We start from the raw sequence: 26,370 nt of genomic DNA on the forward strand, positions 1-26,370 counted from the left end.
AGGCGCTTTCTGTCACTCACTTAACCACTCTTTCAGGCAGAGAGGCATGGGAGAAACAGGTCCACCCGCAGCTGCTGCTTTTCTGGCTCTGTAGGTTCCAGTAAGAAATCTCTGCTTCTCTTTCAAGTTTCCACAGAGGCCCAGTAGCCTCCCGAAAGGATCTTCCCTCAACTGTCTTGTCCACTGCAGGGGTAAGAAGACACCACTACCAACAAGGATAAAATAAGTCTTTATTTATATTCTTATAGTAAAGGGGGAGCCTTAACTTGCAGGGAGATTCTTGGGCAGTATGTACAACATACTTTTATTTCCACGGAATGGAATCAACACCGACTGAGACTACAAAGTATACACTAGAAATCAGCAAATGCTGGCAACAGAGTAGGAAAAAGACAAAGAAATGAAGCCTAAAGACGAGAAACCCTTCACTGGGATCTGCTGACCACAGTCAGAGCCAGGGCCGGATCACACAGTGGCGACAATTCCAGGACAGGAGGAAGGAAGGAGGGCTGGGCTGTGGGTTTAGTACCAGGTAAGTCGCTCTTGGTGTTTACATATAAAAGAGTTGGCTCTGTTTCTTAGAAATACACACAGAAGTGAAGATTTGATCATTACTTTATGAATCTGTCGCTTTACAATATCGACATCATCAGAAATAGGGGCATTTCATTCAGATTCAAATTTCAGTAGCAGGAAATAAATATCAAAACATCATCACTGGCCCTTAATACAAAACCTCTACCCCACCTACAACTCCCTCCCAGCCCACCCACAGTAGCCACCCCACTCCTGGGAGCCGTTTCACTGCTGCTGTCTCCTATACATACCAGCGTCGCGTGGCCTTCTGGAAGGCTGGCTGGGCAGGCTTAAACAGCTGAAGAGTGACTGTGCCAAGGTGCTGCAAAGCTGTCGCCGCTTTCCTTCTCTACCACACAAACTTCTTCAAGAATCTGGTCTTTCAACAGGAGAGACCGCTTTTCCAAAAATAATCCTTACAAAGGAGAGGGGGTTCATTCTGATTACTCCAATCTGGTCATCTTGTCAAAGTAGAGCAGTTCAGAGATTCACAAAGTCCACCAAACAGAGGTGAGGGGGCTGGGAGGAGAGCCTAGCAGAGCAGGCGTCCTCCAGGCACATGCTCTGAGGGCTGGAGGAGCTGGTAGGGTGGGCAGGACACCATGTACTCAGAGGTCTGGCCGGCCGTCTGTCCTCCACAGAAAGAGCTGCCAAGTTAGGGTGTTTTGGTTTAAAATTTCTGGTGGGGACAGGAACCCCTGAAGGGCATACGTTTAAAAATAGTGGACACAGGGCAGGGGGTGAGAGCTGTTGTCCAAGAGCTTCTATGCAAAATAACAATTAATAGAGAGAAAAGGAAAAGAGTCTTCTCAATGGTTCTGAGGGTTCTAGTGATGAACTGAAGGAGGCTGCAACGGGTGAGCAGACAGTTTCTCGCTGGCCTGCCCCGCATGGCTTAGCTGGCCTCCATCCGCAGTTTCTTCCTGTTCTGGGGCTCCTCAGGCTCGGACTCTGAGCTGGAGTCTGAACCCCCATCGAAGGCAGAGATGGTGCCGCCCTTGGCGTTGGTGTAGAGGCTGTTGTCTGAGGAGGGGTAGTTGGTCTGCAGTTGGGCACTTGATCTTGCCTTCTCCAGTGCACGGACTAAAAGGCAACCAAGGGAGCATGTTACCCTTCTGGAGATCCGGAGCAACCAAGTCTCAGACTCAGGGTCCAGCCTGTTCTTCCTAAGGGTTTGCTTGCTGGCCCCCAAGGCACAGGGTGGCTCAGAAGTCACTCCCTTCTGGTGGCTGTTCCACCTGCACACTTCCGTTTCCCCTTTTCCTTTCCCAGATGGGCTTGGGGGCCCAGCAGACATGGCCAGCCTCAGCCATACCACCCTGAAGAGAAGGCTTGTGATGAGACACCGTCCTGCCATGGACCCAGCATAGAGACCAGAGCAAGAGTTCCCTGTTGGACTGAGCAATGCAATGACAGAGAAGAAGCTAGCCCAGCAATGCTAGGCTCTGTGAAGGTGAAGGCCCAATGATAGCAGGAGAGGATGACACAACAGATTGGGTCAAAGAAAACTTTTGGCTTGGCTCTCATGAACAAAATCCACTTGGAATGACAAGCTGGACACTTGGAAGCAAGTCACCAATACACACAAAATACCTGGGCCTTCCAACAGACACCCCTACATGCAGGCTGCTTGGCCCATCATCCAACCCGCTGCCGCCGCCCACTGCCCATCCCTTGGTTCAGCTCAGCTTGAGCCTGGAGGATTAACCCTTCATGTTATTTTATGTGAGATGTTCTAACCCAGGTGGTTACTTGCATTTCCTTTTACTTGCATCTTCCATGAGGGAGGAAGAGAAGTGAATTCCCCAGGAACAAAGAACTTGATCAGCTCTCGCTTTCCCCTGTGGTTGTAGGAAAAGGCGGGTGTGAGCATTGGAGAACAGCAGGGGCCTGGCCCATAGGCTGCCCTGATTGGACTACTATTGACAAGGGGGAGGGCTCACTGTCCCTGAACTCCTGGAGACTCTGGTACTTACATGGCACATTCTACTGCAAGGACCTCAAAGCTCTGTTCAGATACCTGACACCAGGTGTGACCCTTACTGTAGGCAAAGAACCTGAGCCCCAAGAAAGGGAGAGATCAGGCCAGAAAAGATACAAGCCTTTGGATGTTCAATCCCCTAGCTCCTCCATCTCCTCACTGGAGGGTCTGGTCCTTCCTCAGGATGGCTCTAACACTCAGGGCTGAGGATGCTTCTGAGGCATGGTCCTCTAGCTCTGACGGAAGGCTCAGGTTTTGTGAAAGCCCCAGCCTGGCCGGGGCACAGCAGGGCCAGCTGCCCCACGAGCTTGCCTGCTCACCTTGTTGCTCCAGAAGAGCATTCTGCCGCTTGAGGTCATCAATGTCTTGCTGGTGCGTATGGTTTTTCCTTCGCATATACTGGATATACTCTGTTGCTTTGTCTAGGATTTGGGCCCGGGATGCCTGTTGCAATATGAGAAAGATTTTTAAAAAAAGAACAAAATAAAGACTAAGTTTACATAGCAAGAGAACCATGCCCTTCTCTGGCAACAGCATGAGGGAAAGAAAGGCTGGAAACAGGATGGTGGCCATGATGGAAAAGGCTGAGGAAAGAGTAGAGGTTAACTGTGGTCTTTATCCAAAGTGTCAAGCAACTCACAGAACTTACCTACACGGAGACTCAGGAGCTCTACCAGGAACCCAGGGCTCAAGAGAGCCACACTGGCTTATTTAAAACCACCAGCTGGTCTGGGAAGGCCTGGGCTTAGAGTCTATCCAACTATTGAACTTCTCTCATCCCCTCTGGATCTTTTTCTTATAGTTTTTATTTGTTTGAAACAGGGCTTTAAGGCGAGGCAGAGGCTGGAGAGATGGCTCAGTGGTTAAGAGCACTGTCTGCTCTTCCAAAGGCCCTGAATTCAAACCCCAGTAACCACATGGTGGCTCACAACCATCTGTAATGAGATTTGATGCCCTCTTCTGGTGTGTCTGAAGATAGCTACAGTGTACTTATATAACTATAATACTAAATAAATCTTTCAAAAAAAAAAAAAAAAAAAAAAAAGGCCAGGTAGGCCGCAGGACCCCCAAGTACTGGGATCGCAGCCATGAGCTACACTCTCAACCCTCTGGCTCTTTAGTTTGCTTTAAAGTCTTCAGCTTGTCCATGCCCGAGACAGGCTGGTCTTGAACTCACTACGTACTGTACTAAGTATACCACTCCAGCTTCCAAGTGCTGGGATAACTACTCCCAGCTGTATATGGTGATCTGGATGAAACCCAGGGATTTCTGTATACTGGATGCAGCTCAACTGCATCTGAAATAACGGAAAAAAAAAAAAAAAAAAAAAAGCTCAGGCCACACTGACTTTGCTCGGGCCTGGCCATAGCATGACAAGATCAAGGGCTGGCATAGCATTGGCTTGGAATGAAAGTGGGCACACTTTTCATTACAGTCTTAGACTTCACCAAACCTTCAGACTATCAATCGGTCAGTAGCTCAACTGAACAATGTTCCTGTTGTTTCACCATTTTTACCTCCTGTCTAAAGAGAAAGCTGTAAGCCCTTGATGTCAACACAGGAAGGACATGTAATTGAGACATCCCAGGAAACAGCCACACCTGTACAATTAGAGCAGGTGGTGTGGTGTGGGCCTGGCTCATCAGGGAACCAGGTTAATAAATAGGCCAAAAAGTGGGCAGCAGGTTACTCTGCATGCACTGTGCCCTGTGCCCCCAGAATCGCACTTGTTGGAAGGAAGGTTCCTACTAGGTTACACATATGGGCAGGGTTAGAGCAAGGGTACCAGCTCAACACAACTGCTATGCATATAAGCCCAAAACAGGGCAGTGGAGTAGCCCTCAAGTCTAGTGTCCCTTCCAGAGGCCAAGCATTCAAAAGCTTTGCCCTCAAAAGGGTCATTCTTGACAATTCTGCTTTCCAGTCCAGTGCTCAGAAACAACCAGAATCAGCGAGGGGAAGGCAAAGAACATACCAGTATTCAAACTAGCAAACCTCAATTTCCTCACATTAAAACATTTCTAATGATCAACTTACAGACCTTAGGGCAGACGAGGTGAGGTGTACAAGGCCTAAATTTTTACCAGCCATTTACAATTCCCAGGTTTTCCTCTTATAGTACCCTCAAGGTGATGTGCTCAAGGGGAGATCATTCACATTCATTCATTCATTCATTTTATCTGTAAGAGTTATGTGCAAGGCATACACTGTGGAGAAACAAAACGTATAGTCCCAGTTTCTTTGCCCATAGGCTTACTGTCTAGTGAGAAGATAAGTATTATCTATATGCAGACAAGCCACAGGCAGTGCTGACAAGTGTGCTGACAGATTATAAGTGTCACCGAAGAGGCAGTTCCTGGGAGTGACAACCCACCATGTGGTAGACGCCGGCCTCAGTGTTGCACACTGCTCATGCTCCAGATGAAGCAGTGAACTAACTGTGTTAGACCAAGGGCAGAGCAGCACAGGGTATGAGGTGGGGAAGCTCAATGTGTTTCTTCAGCTGAGTGGCCAGCCTGTGTAAATGTAATGAGGAGACCCAGCAATGGACACCTCAATGGTTTCCATCTCTTCAAAGACCCTTCTGAGGGCAGAGATGGCAAAATGGGGAGGGTGCACTTAATTAGTAGGGACTAATAAAAATAAATGTCTTGCCACTTTGATAGACTGTCACTGAAGCTGCTTTGCGGAGAATGGTGCTGGCAGGAGGGGGTTCAGCAGACGGAGTTGTATTCCCTATTTGTACTGTAGACATGCATGTCCACAGCTGCCCTTACTGCCCACAAGTCCTCCACCCTCTCCATCCCTGACAAAGCCCTGTGCACACCTCTGTCTCACTCACTGAGTCCAGATGTAATTGGAAACTCTCATTTTCCTGATTCAGTCCAAGTGCTGGGATTACAAATAAGTGTGTACCACCTCTTTTTAAATTTACCTGTTCAAAGGTATTTTCCTAACAGTTCCCAAAAAGGCCCTTAGTTCTGAACAGAGCACATGCATCTGGGATGAGGGGAGGCTTGCAGACGTCTGGTGCTGAGCAGCCTGTGCCTTCCCAGCCTCTCTTTCAGGTACTTACAATGGAAACCTCGAAATCAGCACCTAGAGGTGAAGTGAGAGGCGGGCACAGCAAGCCAGAGGGGCCTCTAGGTGATGGTGGTTTCACTCACAGGAGTTTTCAGTGAAGATGGATTATAAAGGCTCAGAACAGTGCTTTGGGAATGAGGTCCTCAAAGAACACTGGTCTGTTTTTGTTTTTAATTAAAAAAAATTTTGAGATAGGGTCTTACTACTGTGTAGCCGTGGCTGTCCTGGAACTCATTCTGTAGACCAGGCTGGCCTCAAACTTCTCTACCTCCTGAGTGCTGGGATCAAATGTGTGCACTACTGCAGCCAGCTGACTTTTAAATCCAGTGTTCAAGGCCTCCCCAAGGCTAAACACAAGACAGCCCTCCTTCTAGCCACTGCTAAAGTAGAAGTGCCTTCGTCACATGAACAGGCTGCCCCTGGCCAATAAACAGTCTCAGAAAATGGTCAGGTTTACTTTATTTTGTCCTTTTTAATATACTCAAGAAGTCTAGGGGGCTGGAGAGATGGCCTAGTGGTTAAGAGCACTGATTGCTCTTTCAAAGGTCCTGAGTTCAGATCCTAGCAACCACATGGTGGCTCACAACCATTTGTAATAGGATCTGATGCTGTTTTCTGGTGTGTCTGAAAATAGCAACAATGAGCTTCATATATATAGAATAATTTTTAAATTTTTTTTATTTATTCATTTATTATATATAAGTACACTGTAGCTGTCTTCAGACACACCAGAAGAGGGCATCAGATCTCTTTACAGATGGTTGTGAGCCACCATGTGGTTGCTGGGAATTGAACTCATGACCTCTGGAAGAGCAGTCGGGTGCTCTTAACCGCTGAGCCATCTCTCCAGCCCATAGAATAATTTTTAAAAGGCTGAAAAGTTAAAACACACACACACGAAACAAAATGCCACAGAATATGACATTTCCACCCACCCCAGGGAAGAGAAACAAAAGGTTAAAGTCAGAAAATGCCAGATTCCTCTGCAATCAATGTCTCTCACCTCTTCAAACCACAAGACTACATACGCAGCCACAACTGTATGGTGTGTAGAGGGCCCTTCCCGGCCTTTATGAGTTCATAGTACTCGTACAATAAACATAAAGGTCCTGGGATTTATGGCATGGACTATGGAATGGCCCTGGGTTTTCAGTTTCTGCTTTCTGAAAAGGCTCTCAGTCAGCTGAGTCAACTGACTGTTCACGTGAGTCCTGTGACCACGCGGTGCCTGGTAAGTCAATGTGCCCACAGATCAACCACTGCCTTAGTAAGCACCTGGGTGAGTTTTTAATGTTTAGAAAGCACCAATTCTACCTCTCTGAGTAGACATGCCTCTTCTGACCAGGTTGGACAGAGCTGTGGGACAGGACAGATTGTGACTACAGGGACCAAAACGGTTAGCTGTGATATACATACACAGCAGCATGAAGAGCCACAGCGAGATGGTGAGCAGCCTTACCAGTTCTTCTTGCAAACCCATGTTTAAACACAGGAGTAAGAATAGCCAGTGACGGGCTGGAGAGATGGCTCAGCGGTTAAGAGCACTGTCTGCTCTTCCAGAGGTCCTGAGTTCAATTCCCAGCAACCACATGGTGGCTCACAACCATCTGTGATGGGATCTGATGCCCACTTCTGATGTGTCTGAAGATAGCAACAGTGTATTCACGTATCTAAAACTAAATAAATCTTAAAAAAAAAAAAAAAAAAAAAAAAAAGAATAGCCAGTGAACAGAAACAGCAGCAGCTCACACAGAGAGTACTGGGTGCCAGGCACTCCACAGAACCTTTGTGTGGAGAAACTGATGTGCAAAGCTCTGTCTTATTGGATATTAGTTAACTCGTTGGCAACAGTCAGAATTTGCCACGTCTCAGATATACTCATATTTTAGGAACAGAGGCAGTTGTAGCACTAATTTTAAAAGGTCAAGAGAACTGCAGACAGAGTTACCATGGAGAGAAAAAAACAAAGATGAGGACAGGACTTGGGGAGAACCATTGATCTGCCTTCAAGGACAACCCCGGTGAAGGTGGTTTCCTCAAAGTAGAGTCAAGCTGTATACAGGCACAGGCCTGGGCCGAAAAACAATGGCTGAAGACTAGTCTTTTTGGTTAAAAAGTGAGACATAAAATCAATCAATCAAACAAACAAACAGTAACAACCACCAGCTTGTAATAGTAATAACATCAAGGAACATAGTTTTCCACAGGTGAGACCTAAACAGGCTCCTAGCAGAGAAGAAATGCCGGGTGAGGAAGAGCCTGAAGAGTTATCTATCTCCCATAGTGCTGTTGGCTTCCCTGCCGCTTAGAGACCGAAAGGGGGAAAACCACAAGATACAAAGGAGAAGACTCCAGGTTTGACAGCAGGTGGCCTGAAGGGGTCAATCATTTCTAGAGGTACACGCCTTTCTCCAAAAACAGCAACCTATCCATGTGCCTTGGCAAAAATTTCACAAAAGGCCTCAAAGGCCTCAAAAGAAGCTGATGCTAACTAGAATCTTAAGACTCACAAGATTCCTGAGCTTCATCAACAGCCAGGCCAAGGCTAGTAAGTCATGAGACAGTGGTTCTCCAGTCTTCAGACAGGGCCGGGGAGATGGCAGTGACTGGAGCTCAGTAAAGAGAACCAACTCCCAAACACTGTCTCTCCTGGCCACCACCTGCTGCCCGCACAATGTTTAACAAAAGTCCCACAGCTCCACCTTCCTATCTCACCACACATTTTTGTAAAAATGCCAAATTGGTTTAGACAATAGGGGCAAGAGGCAAGGTAGAGAGAGCATAATAGGTCCAGATTAACATCGTTAGCAACATTGGGAACACCTCTGCCCTTCCCGGAGAGCCTAAAGCCCAGCAGCTACACTCATCCCTAGCCCCAGCCAGATGCTCGCTGTGCATGCATGGTGGGCCACTGTACTTGCTATAATGCCAACATTTGGGAGGCTGAGGAAGAACAAATGTGAGCTCAAGGCCAGGCTGGTCTTCAAAGTAAGACCCTGTCTTGAAGAGCCTTAGGTGGGGGAAGAGGCAGGCAAATCTGGTATACATTTCTGTTGAGTAAGCCACTTTTTGGAAATGAAAATTTGCAAACGTGCACAACAAATGTGGGTGTCTTTTAAAGTAGTTTACACTAAAACAGAGGCCAGCAAGGGAGGTCAGCCTGTGCCATTCCTTCTAGGCTTAATGCTTCCAGGCTCTTGGCAGACTTGGCTAACTGAGGCAGGGCAGAGACGACAGACCCTGCAAGGCTTTGGATTAAGGGTCAAAGGTCATTTTCAAACCTTACAGGTCGTAGGGACCCTTAGAGAAGGCACGGTACTCTCCATCAAACTGTTCATGAAGAACTAGTACAGCATATAGTTCCCTCAAGAAGAAACAGATCTACTGAGTAACAACATGTGCAAATGCATTTGTCTTCAAAGGTAATAAACAAAATTTTAAAGTAATTACTAGTTTCTTTCTTTTTTTTTTTTTTTAAAGATTTTATTTATTTTATATATGTAAGTACATTGTCACTATCTTCAGACACACCAGAAAAGGGCATTGGATCCCATTACAGATGGTTGTGAGCCACCATGTGGTTGCTGGGAATTGAACTCAGGACCTCTGGAAGAGCAGTAAGAGCTCTTCACCACTGAGCCATCTCTCCAGCCCCAATTACTAGTTTCTCGCCTACTAAGTTAATCTTCCTCTAAGGTCCAGTGATGTTGAAACAGAGACAGACAAACTAGAGAAAGACTCCAGAAAGCACAGAGAGAATGAGCCTAAAACCCTCCCCCCAGATCTTTGCAGCGCAGAGCACAGTCAGTGGCTAGTACCCTTCATTAGCTCCTGAGGTACTCACAGTTAGACCAAAACAAAGCAACAGGATGCCCTTGCTTCTTTCTTAGACTTTATCAACTCTATATGCATTAGGAGTGGGGATTCTCATGTAGCCCAGGAGAGCCTCAAACACATTAAATTGAGGCTGACCCCAAGTGCTAGGTTACAGGTAAGTACAATGGTTATACAGTGCTGGGGATGAATCCAGAATGTCAGGTGTGTTAGGCAAGCTCTCCTATCGAGCCACATCTACAGCCTCTGGGTTGAAAATTAAAATAATAGTTTATAGAGGAGAAAAATGAGACAAGTCTGACATTAACTTTAAGGTGGCTCCACTTCAATCACATTAAATTGAAGGGCAACACAGGGAGTAAAGTTTACTTCATTATTCAGTGTGATCCCATATTAGCCACACAGCTCACTAACGATCTGTTTGAACTGCAGTGACATATGTGTGTGTGTGTGTGTGTGTGTGTGTGTGTAATATTTTTAATACTTAGTAAAATAAATAAATAGGGACTGGGCATGGTGGGACACACCTGTAATCCCAGAATTCTGGAAGTTGAAGGCAGGAAGATCAGGAGTTTAAGTCTAATCTCAGCACAGTTTGAGGATGGCTTGACTGAGACCCTGTCTCAAAACCAAACCAAAACAAAATAATCCCCCCTCCTCCCGAAACCTCTCACTCTAAAAGAGAAAAAGGACAGTGCAAACAAAAAAATAGTATTAAATAATTTTGAATGCAGAAATTGTATATTTTAGTCCATTGCTTTACATTTTTAAATTTTATTTTTAACAGTTAAAGTATAATGACATTATACTGTTTTCGCCTCTCATCTCACAGACGGAGGGCAAGGATTACAAGGAGTTACTGCTTATACTTGGACGTGGCTCCTGGGGTCCAGCTCAGCACCTCAAGCTCACACTGCTGCTCTGGCCGCTGGGCATTAGTTAGTTTTTAGTAGAATCTTCTAATAAAGACAAACTGTATTTACATTAAACTCTACTTAGATATGTTTGTGGCTCACATTAATGTTTACCAGACAGTGACTATCCAAGAATCTCAGGAGAAAGGGAAGTTGTAGCTATGCTGGAGAAAGACAAAGACCTGTTCTGTTCTTCCCATTTTTAAAAAGTTTGTCCATAGACAAAAAAGAAAGAGTAATGATGTTAAAGGGAAGATCTAGACCAGCCTCTACCTCTCTCGATCTCAGGAAAGGAGAAAGGATAAGCCTCCTAGTTCTCCAAAGGAAAGCCCCACCCCTGGCTCGGTAAGGACTGGGGATGTTCCTCAAGAAGGATCACCTTTAGGCATAGAATTAAGTTCAGAAACAGAGATCCCAGCAGACTTTGAAAGCTAAGCAGGGCTGGGCCTGGTAACTACTAAAACAGAGGAGAGCCAATGGAGGCCCTGGAATTAAAGGAACAAGAGTGTTTTAAGGACAAGAGACACTGGAGGTGGAGGCTGGCTAGGGTAGAATGCAGGTAGGAGACAATGCTTTGACACAGCCCTAGACTCAGACATTATCTGGATCCTGAGGCTAGAGTGTGACCTCAAGGAGGACCTCCGAGAAGTTCACAGTGGCATTTCTGGAAAAAAGAGGAAGTGAATAAATATACTCTTCCATGACACAACGGTTATCAAGACGGGAAAAGCAGGCAAGCAATGCCGAGTCCCTACCAGACTGGTCCATGAGAAGACCTTGGGGAAGACACAGAAACTGTTTATAAGGAACTGACACATACTAAATTGGAGTTTGGCAAGTGAATGAGGTGAAATGGACAAGGATATGGCTTATACCATTTCAAAGGCAATCCGCCAACAGCAGAAGACGTATGAGGGAGCTAGGATGAGTTGCTTCCTTTCAGGGCATCTACAGGAAAGAGGCATCGCCTAGATACCATAACCACAGCAGACAGAGCTCTCCACTAGGCCTGAGAAACAGGTCCCTGACTTGGGGGGTCCCAATGACGGCACAGCACAGACATCAGTCTTCAGGCAAACATAAATATTGGTAAGATGGCACGGGGATTTGAATATTTGCCAAGAACAAAGCTATTTGTCTTAAAATACACCCTCAATTGAAAAACTACAAGAGAAAACCAAAAGCTACAAGAGAAACATAACACCTTAAGACAATAGAGCAGGAAGGTCCACTCTCCAACCCGGGGCTCATGACAAAGTTGAACGACCACTGACTGGAATGAGGCACTTTCTAAGGCTGAGTGGAGAGAGGTGGAGTCAGAAACAATCTATAGACTTGAAGTGACCCGACACTCTGCATTCTGATGTAACCTGAACAAACCACCTTAGACAAGTATTTCCATAGTAACTGCATACTGCTAAGATTAACCCAAGCTATCTCAAGAAAGCTCCCAGGAAATGACAAGATTTAAGTACTTAGGCTAGATTTTCCTTGTTGATGTAATTTCATACACACACACACACACACAATGAACTTTGAGCACATTTCCCCCATTAACCTCTCCACCCCTTCCACTGAACCCTTCTTCCCAGAATGTCCCCCTTTACTTTCACATGTTTTTATTTTTTTTTCCTTTTTGTGAGCCCTACTGCATTTAAGTAAGGTTGCTAGCATGAGTGGAGAGAGACTTGGTTTCCCAGAGACAGGTCACTGCTAGCCTAGGCAGTTGTCAGACCTGTGGCAATCTGCCTGCCTCAGCTTTTGAGTGATGCATGCCTGTCCAACTATACAGGCTTCATTTCTTTAAGACACCCTCAGACTGCTTTCCTCCAGTACATGGAGGAAACGTGGAACTTAGCTGTCCCCGTCCTAAGTCCTGTTCTGCTACAGACTAGGTCATGACCTTGAGCAGGCCCCTCATTTCTGATAAGAGTAGGAACAACAACGTGATTGCCCAACAACAGTCAGCACCTCAAAAAAAAAAAAAAGGCTGCATCTGAGACAGGCTCTCACAGAGCACAGGCTGGCCTAACTGTCGCTGACAATGACTCTGAACTTGTAGTCCTCCTGCCTCTGTCTCCTAAGTACTGGGATTACAGGTGCTCAGTACCACTCCCAGATTCCAGATTATTGGCCCTTTCTATCTGTCTGTCTTTTTAAAGAAAGCTATTTATTTTCATGAGGGGTCAGTCTCTTGGAACTGAAGCTATAGGAGGTTGTAAATCACTGTGGAGAGGACAACTGAACCTGAGTTCCCGTAAGAAAGAGCAGCACCCTGAGTTTACAGTCATCCTCTTTCAAACTCCCAAGTGCTAGGAGTAAAGGAGTTAGGGAAGACAGGCATTCTTTGTGATGCATATTTTACCATATAAATACAAGAAACAAGACATAAATGGAGTTTTTCTTTCTTGCCAGACAAGGTGACACAGTCATGTCATTCCAATATTTAGGAGGCTGAGGCAGGAAGATCACTACAAATTCTAAGTCAACAAAGACTACCTAGGGGGTTGCAAGCCTCAGCTATGAGACCCTGTCAAATACATACATACATACATACATACATACATACATACATACATACATAAATTTATTTCTCCGTGTGAGACACAGTGGAACAGGATTGCAGTCTAAGCACTCAAGGCTTAAGCAGAATTATGAGTTCTAATCACACTATACAAAATCCCATACTAAATTAAAAAAAAAAAATTCTCTTCCCAAGTATTTTGGTTAGGGTCCAATTCAATCAATATCGATTTTCTCTTATATAAAAGCAGGGACAGGGGGGTCTTAGTGATTTCAAGGCCAGCCTGGTTTTTACAGTGAGTTCCTGGACAGCCGCGGCTACATAGTGAGACCTGTCTCAAAAATAAATAAGAACAAAGTAAAATGAATGCTCATGATGAAACTCATTTCTTTGCATATGTAAACACACACACACACACACACACACACACACACACACACACACACACACACACACACGGCCAGGCTTATGGCATAGGCCTTTAGTCCCAGCACTTCAGAGGCAGAGGCAAGCAGATCTCTCTTGAATTTGAAGCCAGGCTGGTTTATATATTGAGTTTCATGATAGCCAGGACTACATAGTAAGACCCTGGATCAAAAGCCAGAAACCCCCACTCCAGAAGAACAAAACAAAAACAAAAAAACACATGCACACGCATGAAATAGAAACAACCAAAAAAAAAAAGGCTTCACTTTTTCATGTGAATATCTGGAAGCCTAAAACAGAAAGATTACTGTGAATTCAAGCCAGTTTGAGAGCCACAGAATGAAACGTTATCTCAAGAAACCAAACCTAACAAATAAAATTTTTAAAAAGGCTTGGACACATATCACATAATGGCAATGTTAACTGTAGAGTCACCTGGGACATAAGGGTGCTGACATCAAAGGAGACTCAGATCAAAGGCTTTCTCAACAATCTGAGCTGAGCTCTCCAAAACTCACACGGAACATTCATTTCATGACCACTTACATGTCACAACCTTAACTACTGCAATTCAAATCAAGAATGAGTCAATTTCCTTTGGTTCCAATACCACATTTTAGAAGAAGATTGCGACATTTGGTGAGAAGTCAGTCTGAGAGACCGAAGGGTTCCGGAATTGAAGCCTCCCTGCACCTGGGACACTGTTGGCAGACGGAAGAATAATGAAAAGTCCTGTCCCTTACACGCGCAGAGGCTGGCTCAGCCAGTTAGGAGCAAACAGGACAGGGAGGTCTCTGAAGAATGTCATCTTGAAACTGGAAGGTTAGGGCTCTGATGAAAAGCTCATTAAATCTGGTTCTTTCCCAAATTAAAACAAAACAAAACAAAAAACTAAGCCAAATCCTAGAACTTAAGAAGTGGTGGCAGGGGCTGGAGAGATGGCTCAGAGGTTAAGAGCACTGACTGCTCTTCCCGAGGTCCTGAGTTCAAGTCCCAGCAACCACATGGTGGCTCACAACCATCTATAATAAGATCTGATGCCCTCTTCTGGTGTGTCTGAAGACAGTAACAGTGTACTCACATACATAAAAAGAAGTGGAGGCAGAAGATGAGGAATTCAAGGTCAACTTTAACTATGCAGTGGGTTCCAGGCCAGCCAGTGATCCAAGAGACCCATCTCAATAAACATGCAAACACAAGAAATTACAACACAGGGCCTGGTATCATCTCACCGACTCTGGCCTGGTCAAGACTCCTCACTGGCCTTCCTCCTGCCTCAAACGCCCAGCACCAGACAGACAGTTCTTTACTTCCAGGAATTCTGCCCAAAGGCCATCTTGTCAATGAGATCTGTCTGTTCTGATTAAAATTCCACCATTCCTTCCACCTTAATTTTCTCCATAGCATGTGTACACAGAGCCCTGGCTAGCCAGAAACTTAGTATGTGGTCCAGACTAGCCTCATTTAGTTTGAGATCCACCTGCCTCTGATCTTCCTATTGCTGTGATTAAAGGAGTTTGCTACCAACATGCCTACCTAATATTCATATTTTTAGTGATTTCTTAATTTCTATTATTTCCTTGCTAAAATAAAAGATCCATTTACTCTTGCTAAGAATAATGGCTGGTAAAAAACCAAAACAAAAAACAAACAAGAAAAAAAGAATAGTGGCTGGTATGTGTAGCCTCCACGAATGTTTGCTGGATAGAGAAAGTAAAAGGACCACAAAGGACAAACTATTCATCATTCATCCCATTTGTAAGCAACTAAAGTCAAACTTCAACTTCCTTAAAGAAAAGCAGCAGGAGGACTTATATAATAAAACTAAAAGGACTTAAGGAAGAATTAACAAGGTAAGACAGCCCAAGTAAGGAAGAGACGCAGCCGTGCCCGTGAGCTGTGCAGACTTCCTCAGAGGCACCTGGCTGACTGCTGCAGGTGCACACTCCAGGCACACGCCCAGTTCCTGTGGTACGGGATGTGGGCGGGCCGCTGCCCACTCTGAGAAGCACATCCTCAGCACGTCCCATTCATGTGAGGTGCAGGTGAAGGCCGCTCTAGCTCATGAGCTCACCAAGTGATGCTAACTCACACTGTGGCCTACGGAGGAATAAGCACCAGCCGTCAGACACGCATCGGAGATAAATCTTTTGCACAAAGGGTGCACCTCAGTCATAAAGATCCCCTGTGGTGCTCAGTGTTATACTCAGGAATGCTGTTATTCCGGTAAGTACCTTGGTTCAAGGCCATTAAATCAAGTATATACTAAGTGGGCTTAACCCACAGCAAATTCTGGTTTTGTAATTCTGCATTCACATGGCCTATTCGTGTTTTCCTGTAAGCTTAGACTTACTCCACACTCCAACTACACAGGAGGCCACATTAGAGACAAAATAGAAAGCATAGCTATTCAACTTCTTATAAACATGAAAACCTTAATCTTGGATAACAAAGCAAATTCAGGACCCTTATCACAGGATCAAAGCAGTGAGGTCACCTGCAGTAAACACTGTTAAGCTAGGTGTTGTTGCACACACCTGTAATGCTAACAGGCGAGATGGGAGGAATCCCAAGTTCAGGCCAGTCTGACTTCACAGTGAGGCTCTTTCAAACAAACAAGCTGACCAAGGGGACTACAGAAAGCAGCTTGTTGCTACACTGTGCCAGGGCGGAACTAACTGCAAACCAATGTTCTTTTCTATATTCCAAGGAGTGACCCTAACCCATAAGTTTCTGCTCAAAGCTTTTGGTTTTTGAAGAGACAGACAAATAGCTGGTTCCTACCTCTCCAGGGAAAATACGAGGAAGGATGAGAATGATTGGTTTACTACTTTTCACACGAACATGTCTCAACTTTTTTGTTCCACAGCTTACAGTGCTCTTTACATATGCTGGGAAGAGAAGCTGTCAGAACTGGAAATCACTGGTGCCCAGGCAGGTTCACAGACCTGCTTGCAAGTGTTCATTTCCACTAAGTACTAATGTTGAACCGTACAAGAGAAATTCCCACAGACGTTTAGGGAGTTGCTGGCCTGGGGAATCTTTAGTGATCCCAAACTAATTATGGACTATGTTATATAGTACAGTATATAGTTATAATAATGTCATAAATGACTAATTTATTTGCCTAGCATGTACATGGCCCTGGGTTCAATCCCCAGCACTACCAAAGAAAAAGTAATAAATTACAGTATCTCCAATTTTGAAAGGGATTTCTTGAAAACAGCTGTTAGAACTGACATTATTTTTGCTAAAGATAATCAAGAACTATTGAGATGTGTAGGGATCTTCCAAAGAATCAAAATTTTAAGAAAAAGGAAAAAGAAAAAGAAAAGAGAGACCATGCCACCTGACTGTGTTTCTTTACAGAAGGGATGATGTCCCGATAAATTCCAATTGGCTTTGTCAATAAACTTACCTTCTCTCCTTGGAGTGATGGGACTGAGTCCCGCAAACTGTGAAAGCTGTCTTTGATGTGGTCCCTACGTTTTCGTTCCAGTGCATTATGGTGAGCCCGTTTGTCAGCCTAGGAGAATGAAGAAAAGCATGTTAGGAATGCCACCTCCTTTACAGGGACGTGTGGTAAAGCCTGGAAGTGTGTGCAGTCGGCGCTGTCCCTGGCAAGTGGACTGGGAAAGTTTATAGAGTGAGGTGGGCAGTTAGGAGTCTCCAGAATTAGGCTCTGTTAAAGGGGAGAAAGGGGTGAGCAAGGCTTGCAACAGGAACATCCAAAGTAGCTCGATGAATCCAGCTCATGCACAAGTAAAATCAAAGTTATTCAGGGGACAAAGTGTGACTCTCCTGTAAGCGTCCCCAACCTACATGATGGGGCAGTTGCCAATCCGTGGTTGGAACGTAACTAAGGAAAGCTCCAGTGAGTACTTCATAAGCTATGGCTACCTCTACCATGAAACATGGGGAACCCACCATCTTGAGGCTCTGCTCTGACACCCTCCTGTTAAAAGGTCACTAGCATATCCAATTATCAAGTCATACAAGAGAGCACCAAACTTCTAGAAAACACAGTTGCACCTGAGGTCATTATGACAGAGCTGACAGAAGTGCCAACTACATTTAGCCAGAAAGGCAGTTAGTTCTTGGGTAGCAGACCTTCTGACACCCACATGCTCTTGGTAAATTCCCTCAGGCAATTGCAGCAGGGCAGGCCCACTTGGCAGTTTTCTAAATACCCTAACCAGCCTTTAACCTTTCCCGTTTTCCCACTTGGAATTATAAATAGTCAGCTGTTAAGGGCCAGGACTGCCAACCAATTGGGAAGGGTAAGAGGGCAGGGCACTGTGCTAGGGAGCACTGTCAAGGAGCTTCCTCTCCCTCTACACAGAACTCAAGGACCTACTTCAGCAAGAACTTCACTACACCTATACTTCAGGCATTATAGACAAACTCTCTTGAGAATTTACCCTGACTAGAGCAGGCTGGGCTAAGCTAGCCTAAGAATCTATTGGCGAGTAAGCCCAGAGCGCCAGGAATTTTGAAAATGTGGCAACAAGCGCAAACTTGGTTTAACGCTGCTTCCAAAGAATCCTTGTTCTAGAAAAGATGGTCAGACAGAAATAAGACAAGAGCCACGAGAAGAAAAGGATGTAAAACTCTTCTACTATCAAATTCTAAAGCCTGTAACTCACTCGGGTCTACATTTTCCTCCTGATCACTCAGTGGCCTCACCTACAGTTAGTTCTGCTAATCAGATACAAATCCCCATCACAGCCACTGTCCTAAGGACTTGTAAAGTTAACCCTTCTTAACGTCAGTTCACTGTTAAGCAAATCTCAATTAGTTATACAGAAAATAGAATGAGGAATCTGAAAGGACAATTAAAAAGCTGGGTCCCTTGAGTTTCGAGGATACTACACAACACTGGGGACAATAACTACAGTCACCCTCCAACGGCAGTGTGAGACAGCTTGAGGAAACTAAAACATCAAGACCCAAGTAAACTGGCTGGTCACAATCCATACCTAAGGAGTGCCAGAGACCCAAGACCACCATTTGACAGGGTCTACCTAACCCTCTGGTGTTTACTCTAACTTCCAAGATGGTCTATTTACATGCAAATCAATTGATCTTCAGCAGCAGCCCAAGATACTCCTGTTTACTAAATCACCCTGACTCCTGGCCCTCCTCCCAGTTTATGAGCTGTGCTCGGAAGCAGTGACCCCAGTTACCCATAATCCCTCCTGTTAATACAAATAAAATCCTAATTGTCTGTTTTCTTTCTGGGAGAACCTGAAAATCCCAAGCAGTCAGAACTAAGTTGGACTCGATTCCCTGTGGGCCTGTGCTGCAAGAAAGAGCCCAGTTTAACCGAACAACAAAATCATTCCCACAGGCGTGCCACCCCTCCTGTTTGCTGAGCACCGAGAGGACTCAAATGGACAAGTCATTTGGTTGGAAGACTGTCGTGAACTTGGCTGCAGACCACGAGCAGCAATCTCGGCTTCTCATCTGGGGAGCCAGCCAAGTTCGAAGTTGGCTGGGCTAGGAAAGGCAGCAGGCCACTGCTGGGTAGGAAGCCCGGGCTGGGGACTGTTGTTCTCCAAGCAGTGGATGGAATTTCTGTGGTGGTTCCAGACCCAATTTAACTAGCAGAACAGGGCAATCTTAGACCAAGCCCTCCTGCCATGTCTACCCCTCAGCTGTTATGCCTAAACAAAGAACCGCAGGATGTATTTGTTTTCCCCTTCCCCAAGCCTCATTTGCAAGCACACATGAAAAACATGCCGAACTCACATGCCTAATTCCTGACAACTCTGAATTAAGTGACATTTCTAGGGCTTACAGAGCATAGGAAAACCTGACACACCTTCACCCAAGGCTGAGAGTTCTCTCTGGAAAATATTTCTAAGCTGCAGATGAGGCTGATACCCCCTAGCTTTGTATGATGGGTCAGTGGGGAAAGCTATTACACTGCCTAGTTAGCCATCTTCTCTTGCTTTCAGAAGTGAGGGAAGAAAAACCAGGTGAGATGCTCAGCACGAGGTGCTGGAGATCCCCACATGAGCTGTCTTTTTAAAGCAGCACAGCAGTCAACAGCAGCAGAACAAAGCAACTCAGGCGAGTGCACGCTCCCTTGTCTGGCCCTGGAAGTGTCTGGTCATGCACAAACACTGGGACTGGTGTACCCGTGGAATGGATCACAGAGGTCTTCTTGGCTCTGTCACAGGTTCCCAAATGATTCCCTATGCATCGCCAGGTGCAGACACTGTACACTGCTTGCTCTTTGACACAAGAATTGCAGTTTCTGTCAGAAAGCCCTTCTTCACCAGCATGTCCCAGAGTAAGAGACCAGAGTGGACTGCAGCTGCTCACCAGGAACTACTGCACCAAATGGCTTCCAGCTTTGATGTGTAGGCCAAGGCTTTCACTCAGTCTCAGTTCCACCAAACTTCTCCATGCTGGCAGACAGAAGCTAACGCTTCACCTATAATTTGTCCACCTCTCACACTAACAAGCATGTGTAGCTTAGTGCAGTTCAATGTTGAAAGTAAGCTAAACTGACAGGACATAGAAGCTAAGGAGACCCACTCAGAATTGAGGAACTCTCTCGAGTATTTCCTTTCAGCTTATTGCACAGAAAATGCATCTTCATTCATGCATCCCACCAATCAGCAACCCAACTTCCTGTAAGGCAGGAAAGAAAGAAACAGTATGGAGAAAGAAGCTCCTTACTGTTAAAGATACACAGGCTTTCCGGAATGCTATTTCTTGCAAGCTGCCTGGCACCTAACTGCTCCACCACACAACGGGGAATCTTCTCAGTGCCAACGTGGAGGGAGTGTGTCCTCTTCAGCAGCTACTTAGTACATTAAGCTTCAGGAGTTTAAAGGTGTCACTTTAGAAGACAGAGTCCCAGGATGCTCCAACCAGTCCCACTGATACACTAAGAATGTCGAATACGAACGTTCCAAATTCTCGTGCGGTAAACTTACTACTTCTGTTTGATGAATTAGAAAAAACAACTCAACTCAAAAGAACTCATTTTAATAAACACAAAAATTGGACCAGGAAACAGGCCCCTGAGATGAGATACACTCACTGGCGTCTTTAGCAGGCAGATACTAGCTCCAGTTTCCCAGCGCTTCTGTTCGAAGTTGATACGCATTTCTGTGAATCTATTTGCTTCTGAGGTTTCTACCATCTTTTGGTGCCAAAAGAACCCACACACGCCATGACACTAGCTGTTTAAGAGGAAGGACTTCTTGGTTAGGACACTGAAGTCAGGCCTGATAACATAAACCTGTAACATATACAGATAACATGCACTCGAGAGGCTGAGGCAGGAGAATCCCTGCAGTGGGAGGCCAGGCTTCATAGCAAAGCCCTGTTATAACCTACCCTTGTCCCCAGGAAAGGTCAGGGTCCCTGATCAATTCTTTTATCCTACCGGTCTTCTGACAAAGCAACAACTCTTAAAAACTTAATACCGTCTCTTCTCCTCACAGGCACATGCAAGGGAAGAAGCTGCTGCTGATGTCATCAAAGCCAACGATGAGCAGAAACAAAGACCATATACCTTGGTCCCAGAAGACCCACAAGTTCCCTGAACTTGAACCTCCAAAATGGTCAAACTCCCTTCCTCCCAAATACACTTCAATCTCAAAGAAGGAAAAAGCTGAGGAGTCAAAAATACTTTAAATCAGAAAGGACTAGAAGTGGAATAGCACAAACCTGTCTTAAACCTCAGTCAGTATAGTAACTGCAACATGTTGAATTCACAGATGCAGCGAAGGACAGTATATGGAGAAAGGCCTCAGGTTCCTTGACCAACTCAGGAATCCTACGCTGCACATAAACTTTCACTCTTTTCCAGAGAAATTATCCAAACAGAAGTAAAGCAAAAGAAACCTCTTGCATAAAGTAAGTGCCTCACAAACTTATCTTTAAAATACAACCTATGCCCCCTGTCCCACAAAAAAGTACTGGTGAGATTCTGCAATTATCAAGTTTAGCAACTAGTGTTCAGGGTGACTTCCTCTAATGTCTGCTGCTCACTGGAGAGTGCTGTTCCCCTTCCGTGGGCAGCACTCTCCACATCAGTTTCACTTTCGTTAGCCTCCCTCCATACTGATCTGAAGGGCCTGCACTCTTCATGAGGAAGACTCTGTACTGACTGCAGAAACTATGATCATCTTTTCATGTTAGGACCCACAGAACATGTCCCAAATAACTTGGTGTGTGTGTGTGTGTGTGTGTGTGTGTGTGTGTGTGTGTGTGTGTGTGTGTGTGTGTGTGCGCGTGCGTGCTCGCGCTTCTATAGATCAGGTGGAACTCATGGTAATCCTCCTGTCTCAATTATCCTGAGTGCTAGGATTACAAGTGTGAGCTACCACACTTAGTTCCAAATAACTTTTTAAAAGTTTTTCTATAATCTTAAACATCTAGTTGTCCAGAGTCCATTTTTTAAAATGGTTTTCCAAAGATAAAACCTAATAGCTTTCCACATTTTAGAAAAAAAATGTATTATTTATACTAAATTTCAACAAGCAAATGGATATTCACAGGGATAAAGGAAGGAATACGGTTCCCAGACCATTTGTGACAGTTGTACAATGCACTCTGTCTATAATATATACCTGTTTTTTGTCTATGCTATGATAAACTTTACCAGAAAAATCTCAGTAAGTAAGCATACTGAATTAAAACAAAGGGTCTCAAAGGTTCAACCTTCAGCAACAACAAAAATTTCATTGTCCATGTCCCAAAGTGAAAGGAAAAATTCCTAAGCACCTTAACAAAAAAAAAAAAAAAAAAGTTAAAACACGTAGACAAAGTTAAGATCAGCCTTGTAGAAGTAGATTAATTAAACACCCAGAGGGATGTTTTAAAAGGCAGAAAGCCTACAATAACTGCTTATCATAAAGTAAGAAAACATCTCTCACTGAAAGGCAAACCTAATTCCAGTTCAAGAGGAGTCTTGCCCTCTAACCCTGATCAAGCCCTGCGCAGATCTCATAACCAGAGACTCAGAGGGAGGAAGAGTTGGCTTTTGTTGTTGTTTTGGTAGAACAGGCTCAAAGGATAGAACAGGCTCAAAGGAAAACAACCAGGTCCATAGTATTAGACGAATAGTACCCAGGCAGGGTGGTGCACACATTTAATCCCAGCTGATTAAATCCCATTTAATCCGGGAACCTGAGGCTGATGGATCTCTGTGAGTTCCAGGACAAAGCTTAGACTCCTCCCTCTCCCAAAAGAAAAAAAAGGATAACAGCTGAAAAACAAGACACAAAAGGGATTTGACGTTCTATTGACAACTGTGTAAAGCTTCATTAAGAAAACATCTTCAGTGAGAATCTCAGAACAATCCTTAAGACCTCTGAGATAACTGCACTCAGAATCAATCAGTTCCCAACAAATGATGTTTCGGGGGTCTGCACAATCTGATGCCCTAATGAAGAGCAGAAACACTGAGGAGCTGGGTCCTACACTTGAGCTGTCACATCTGCTCCCCAGAAAAAGAGACAGAAGCAGAGAATTCTTGTGCAGAATCTCATGCTGTAGTCCAGGCTGGGACTCACTCTATATCCCAGGTGGGCTTAAAATTCAGGGCAACCCTTCTGCCAAAGCCTCAGAAGCCCTGGGCTTACACACTGGGTCACAACCCAGGACTCTGTGCTGTGTTGGTTTTTGTATTAAGGAATTGCAGAGGCAGGCTCGGATGTTTGATCTTCCTACCTCAACCTTCTGAGTAACTGGGTTTACAGGCCTGAATAATCAAGCCTAGTTACATCCTGCAAACTCTTTACAAGTCCTAAGCAGCTGTTCCACGTATCATTTTAAAGATCAGATAACTGAAGCTAAAGAGACAGCTCAGCGGGTAAAGGCTTTGTAGTCAAACCTGATGACCCTAAATTCAATCCCCAGACCCACGTGCTGAAAAGAGAACTGACTCCCCCAAGTTGTTCTATGATCTTCACATGAGAGCCATGACATATGCATGACCACACACCCACACGCCCACCCACCCACACACACACACACACGTTAAATAAATAAATGTAATTAAAAAGAAAAATCAAGTAGGTTGAGGCTGTAGCTCCATGGCAGAGGGGTTGCAAGGCATCCTTAGGCCCTGGGTTCAATTCCCAGCACAGTCAAAAATTAAATGCATATAAACACACCAGAAAAAGTAATAATCTGTGTTTCTAGCATATTAACATTTCTCATAAAGTTAGAAGTTCCAGGGATATGGCTCAGCCCTGAAGGTAAAAAAAAAGATCTGGCAGCCTGAGCTCACTCTCGGGGAGCAAGCAGCAGAGTTAGGTGGCTACTTCAGAAGGGGTGTGCATCCTTCAGTGCATACACCAGTCCTCACCTTTCCCTCTATCCTTCACGAGCTCATTACCTGGCCCTCACAGGAAAATGCACTCTACACCCCTTTCTTACCACTTCCAATCATCAAATATTACATTTGTTTCTCTTCTCTGATTGGATTTATTCTGAGTCTATTCCTTTTCTCTCTCCCTAATCTATACCCATTTACTCCTAAGCCTCAGACTCCAAACACAAGGGAGCATAGGGTCAACTCAAAGCCAGAAACACCCATAAAAACCATTACTATCACAATCCTAAGAAGTCCCATCCATCACCTTCCAGCGAAGCTATCTCTTACAGTGCCGCTTAGCAATAATTTTTTTTTTCTTCTCAAACGGAAAGTCAGACCACAAAAAGCGGTGACACTCTCAGTATTTAACTTCTGGTGCCTCTCTTTCCCATTGTTGTTGTTGCGAATAAAGCGTTTTTCTATATTCTAGGGGCTGTAGCAGTCTTTGTAGCAGACTTTGGCTAAAGACATTGATCTTTATGCGTGCCTGCGACTTCACACAACTATGGAGACACTGCTTAAAGTTTACCTCCTAAATAAACCTGACCAGTCTGCTCTGAAATAACACTACCATTCACTTCGGAATGCTCTTTCGTTTCTCACACGCCTCGGCTGCATCCTTCACTGAACACTACAGAACTCAGTTCGAAGCACAGGCCTCCTCTCACTCACCTAGCTACCTACCTACTCACTAGAATCTACCACCTGAGAATCCAGAATCATGAGGATTTGCAACGCCCCCCTCCTCCAACCCCAAGTGACTCCACCTCACCTTAGCGGTTAAGAGGAGTTTACAAGACTATTAAAAGTAATAGAACGATCTCTTTTTCTCTCTGACTCCAAAAAGAACGAAAACTGAACGGAAATGAAAATGAAATGGAGAGTAGGAGACGTACCGCAGATTGAAACCTCGGTTGCTCTTCCTGGAATAAGAGAGAAAAAAAAATAGAAAATATAGAAGTTATTTTCGCACTTCGAATTCAATAATAAGAAAGAAAATGCCGGCGGCGGAGGAAGCAGCGGGTGGGTAGTCAGCCTGACACCCCTCCCTCCCTCTTTTCCCTTCCACTCTCTCCAGCGAGAACCCGTAGCCTAGTGGGGGTCCCAGGCGCTGCCCCTCCTTCTGGGATCCGAACCGGACAAGAGGGATCCGGAGCACTGTCTGCTCTTTCCCGATCCCTCTCGGGCGTCAGAGCACTCCCAGCCCCTTCACCCCCAGGATCAACCGGTCACCGGAGGAGGGAGATCATGGACCCAATGAGCAAGAACTGAGCGCTGGTCTCCTTGCCCAGGATCCGGACGGATAATGGGATCTCCAGCCCGGCAGAGTGGAGAGGGAGGCCTCGACACCCTCCTCCACGGGAGAATGTGTGGGTCCCGGAGGCCGCGTGTCTGCTCCCACCTTCAGTCCCAGGAGGCCTCTCCGGACAGGACTGGAGGGGAGCGAGCCTGGAGCGCGACGCAGGCGGTCCCGGCCCCGGGGGAAGAGGACGGAGGCGGCGGCGACCCGGCCCCCCTCCCGCCGTCGCCTGGCTGAGAGCCCTGGCCGCTGTCCCCGCCTGACAACCCGAACGGAAAGGAAGAAGCCCCGGGACTCACGTCGCTCTCCACCTCGATGTCATCGTTATCGCTCATTTCCTACGGCCCAGGGAGCGGCCACTGCAGCGGCGGCCGGGGAGGGGAGGGGTGGAGGGAAGGGGGAAGTCACCGACAACAACAAGCCGAGTGCCCCCACGCACACACTCACTCACTCACTCGCTCACTCACTCACACACTCACACACACACAACACGGGCGACAACCACCTCACTGTAGCACCGGATCAACGGCGGCACGCACGCCCGATCGGCCCCCTAACACGTGACCGGGCTCACCGCGCCGGGGTAGCTGAGACTTGTAGTCCTCGAGCGTCTGATGGGCGAGTGGGAGAGAGCCAGAGAAACTACAAATCCCATCAGGAACCGCACACAGTCTTCGTCAGACCCGCTTGTTGACAGAGCGCAGAGCGCCTGCGCCCCGGGTGTTGGCTGCGAGAAGTGGCGCGGTGCTTCCCGGGAGATGTAGTCCATAGACCGCGAGTTGTCAGGAGATTTTCCTCCCCAGGCGGCGGAGAGGCTGCTGGGAAGACAGGACACGTGGAGGGAGCTGGGCTCCTGGAGCCGGCCACAATTCTGAGCTCTGGGCGCCCGGCCCAAGGGATTGGGTGGAGGCTCTGGGGGAGAAACTGGCTGCCAAAATAACACTGTCTCTTCTTGGCTAGACTGCTTTTACATTGTCTTGTTTAATGCTTGAGTCGCTCCACTTGCGCCCTGGGGCGTAACCTACGGGGCAGGAATCACGCTGCGGCTGACCAGGGGGCGCGGTCCAGACGCCCACGCGGACCCTCTGAATCTGATTTTAAAGTATTAAGAGGCATTACGAGACAAGCTAAAGGACCGACTTCACAGGGGTGTCCTTGTCTCAAGAGTCTTGCTTTCATTTGTCGTAGAGAACTGTCCTTACTGGGCTTGAATGTTTACAAAACCTCTCGAAGGTGCAAGTAAAACCTACCTTATGTTTGTCGTAGCCAGAGCAGATTAGGGAGTGCCCCCGTTTAGAGAACTCTAATTAACTGCAAACAGAATCAAAACGGGAAAGTTGTGCAGCTTCCTGTCCAGTTAAGGTGATACTCACACAACTAGGTAT

The 26,370-nt window shown here is 45.9% G+C and overlaps 1 protein-coding gene across 9 annotated transcripts; it reads right to left on the reverse strand.

Moving 5' to 3' along the window:
• Positions 1–213: 213 nt before the first annotated feature.
• On the reverse strand, positions 214–25,558 carry Max (MYC associated factor X). 9 transcript variants are annotated; one of them, NR_177989.1, is made up of 6 exons: positions 25,285–25,515; positions 24,582–24,608; positions 16,759–16,866; positions 2,878–3,001; positions 2,333–2,417; positions 214–1,659 (listed from the first exon to the last, which is right to left on the reverse strand). NR_177989.1 is itself a non-coding variant. In XM_063262440.1 (5 exons), exons 1-5 carry the CDS (start codon positions 25,318–25,320, stop codon positions 2,401–2,403), a joined length of 312 nt encoding a protein of 103 aa, XP_063118510.1. In that variant the 5' UTR covers positions 25,321–25,558; the 3' UTR covers positions 214–2,400. The 9 variants fall into 9 exon arrangements, 5 of the variants coding, with proteins under 5 accessions (XP_063118510.1, NP_071546.1, XP_063118511.1 ...); XR_593084.3 differs by having other exon boundaries at positions 1,493–1,659; positions 2,317–2,417; positions 25,285–25,558; NR_177988.1 differs by lacking the exon at positions 24,582–24,608.
• Between the last annotated feature and the right edge of the window lie 812 nt (positions 25,559–26,370).

This window comes from Rattus norvegicus, chromosome 6 (genome assembly GCF_036323735.1).
Source record: "Rattus norvegicus strain BN/NHsdMcwi chromosome 6, GRCr8, whole genome shotgun sequence".
Taxonomy (NCBI): Eukaryota; Metazoa; Chordata; class Mammalia; order Rodentia; family Muridae; genus Rattus; species Rattus norvegicus.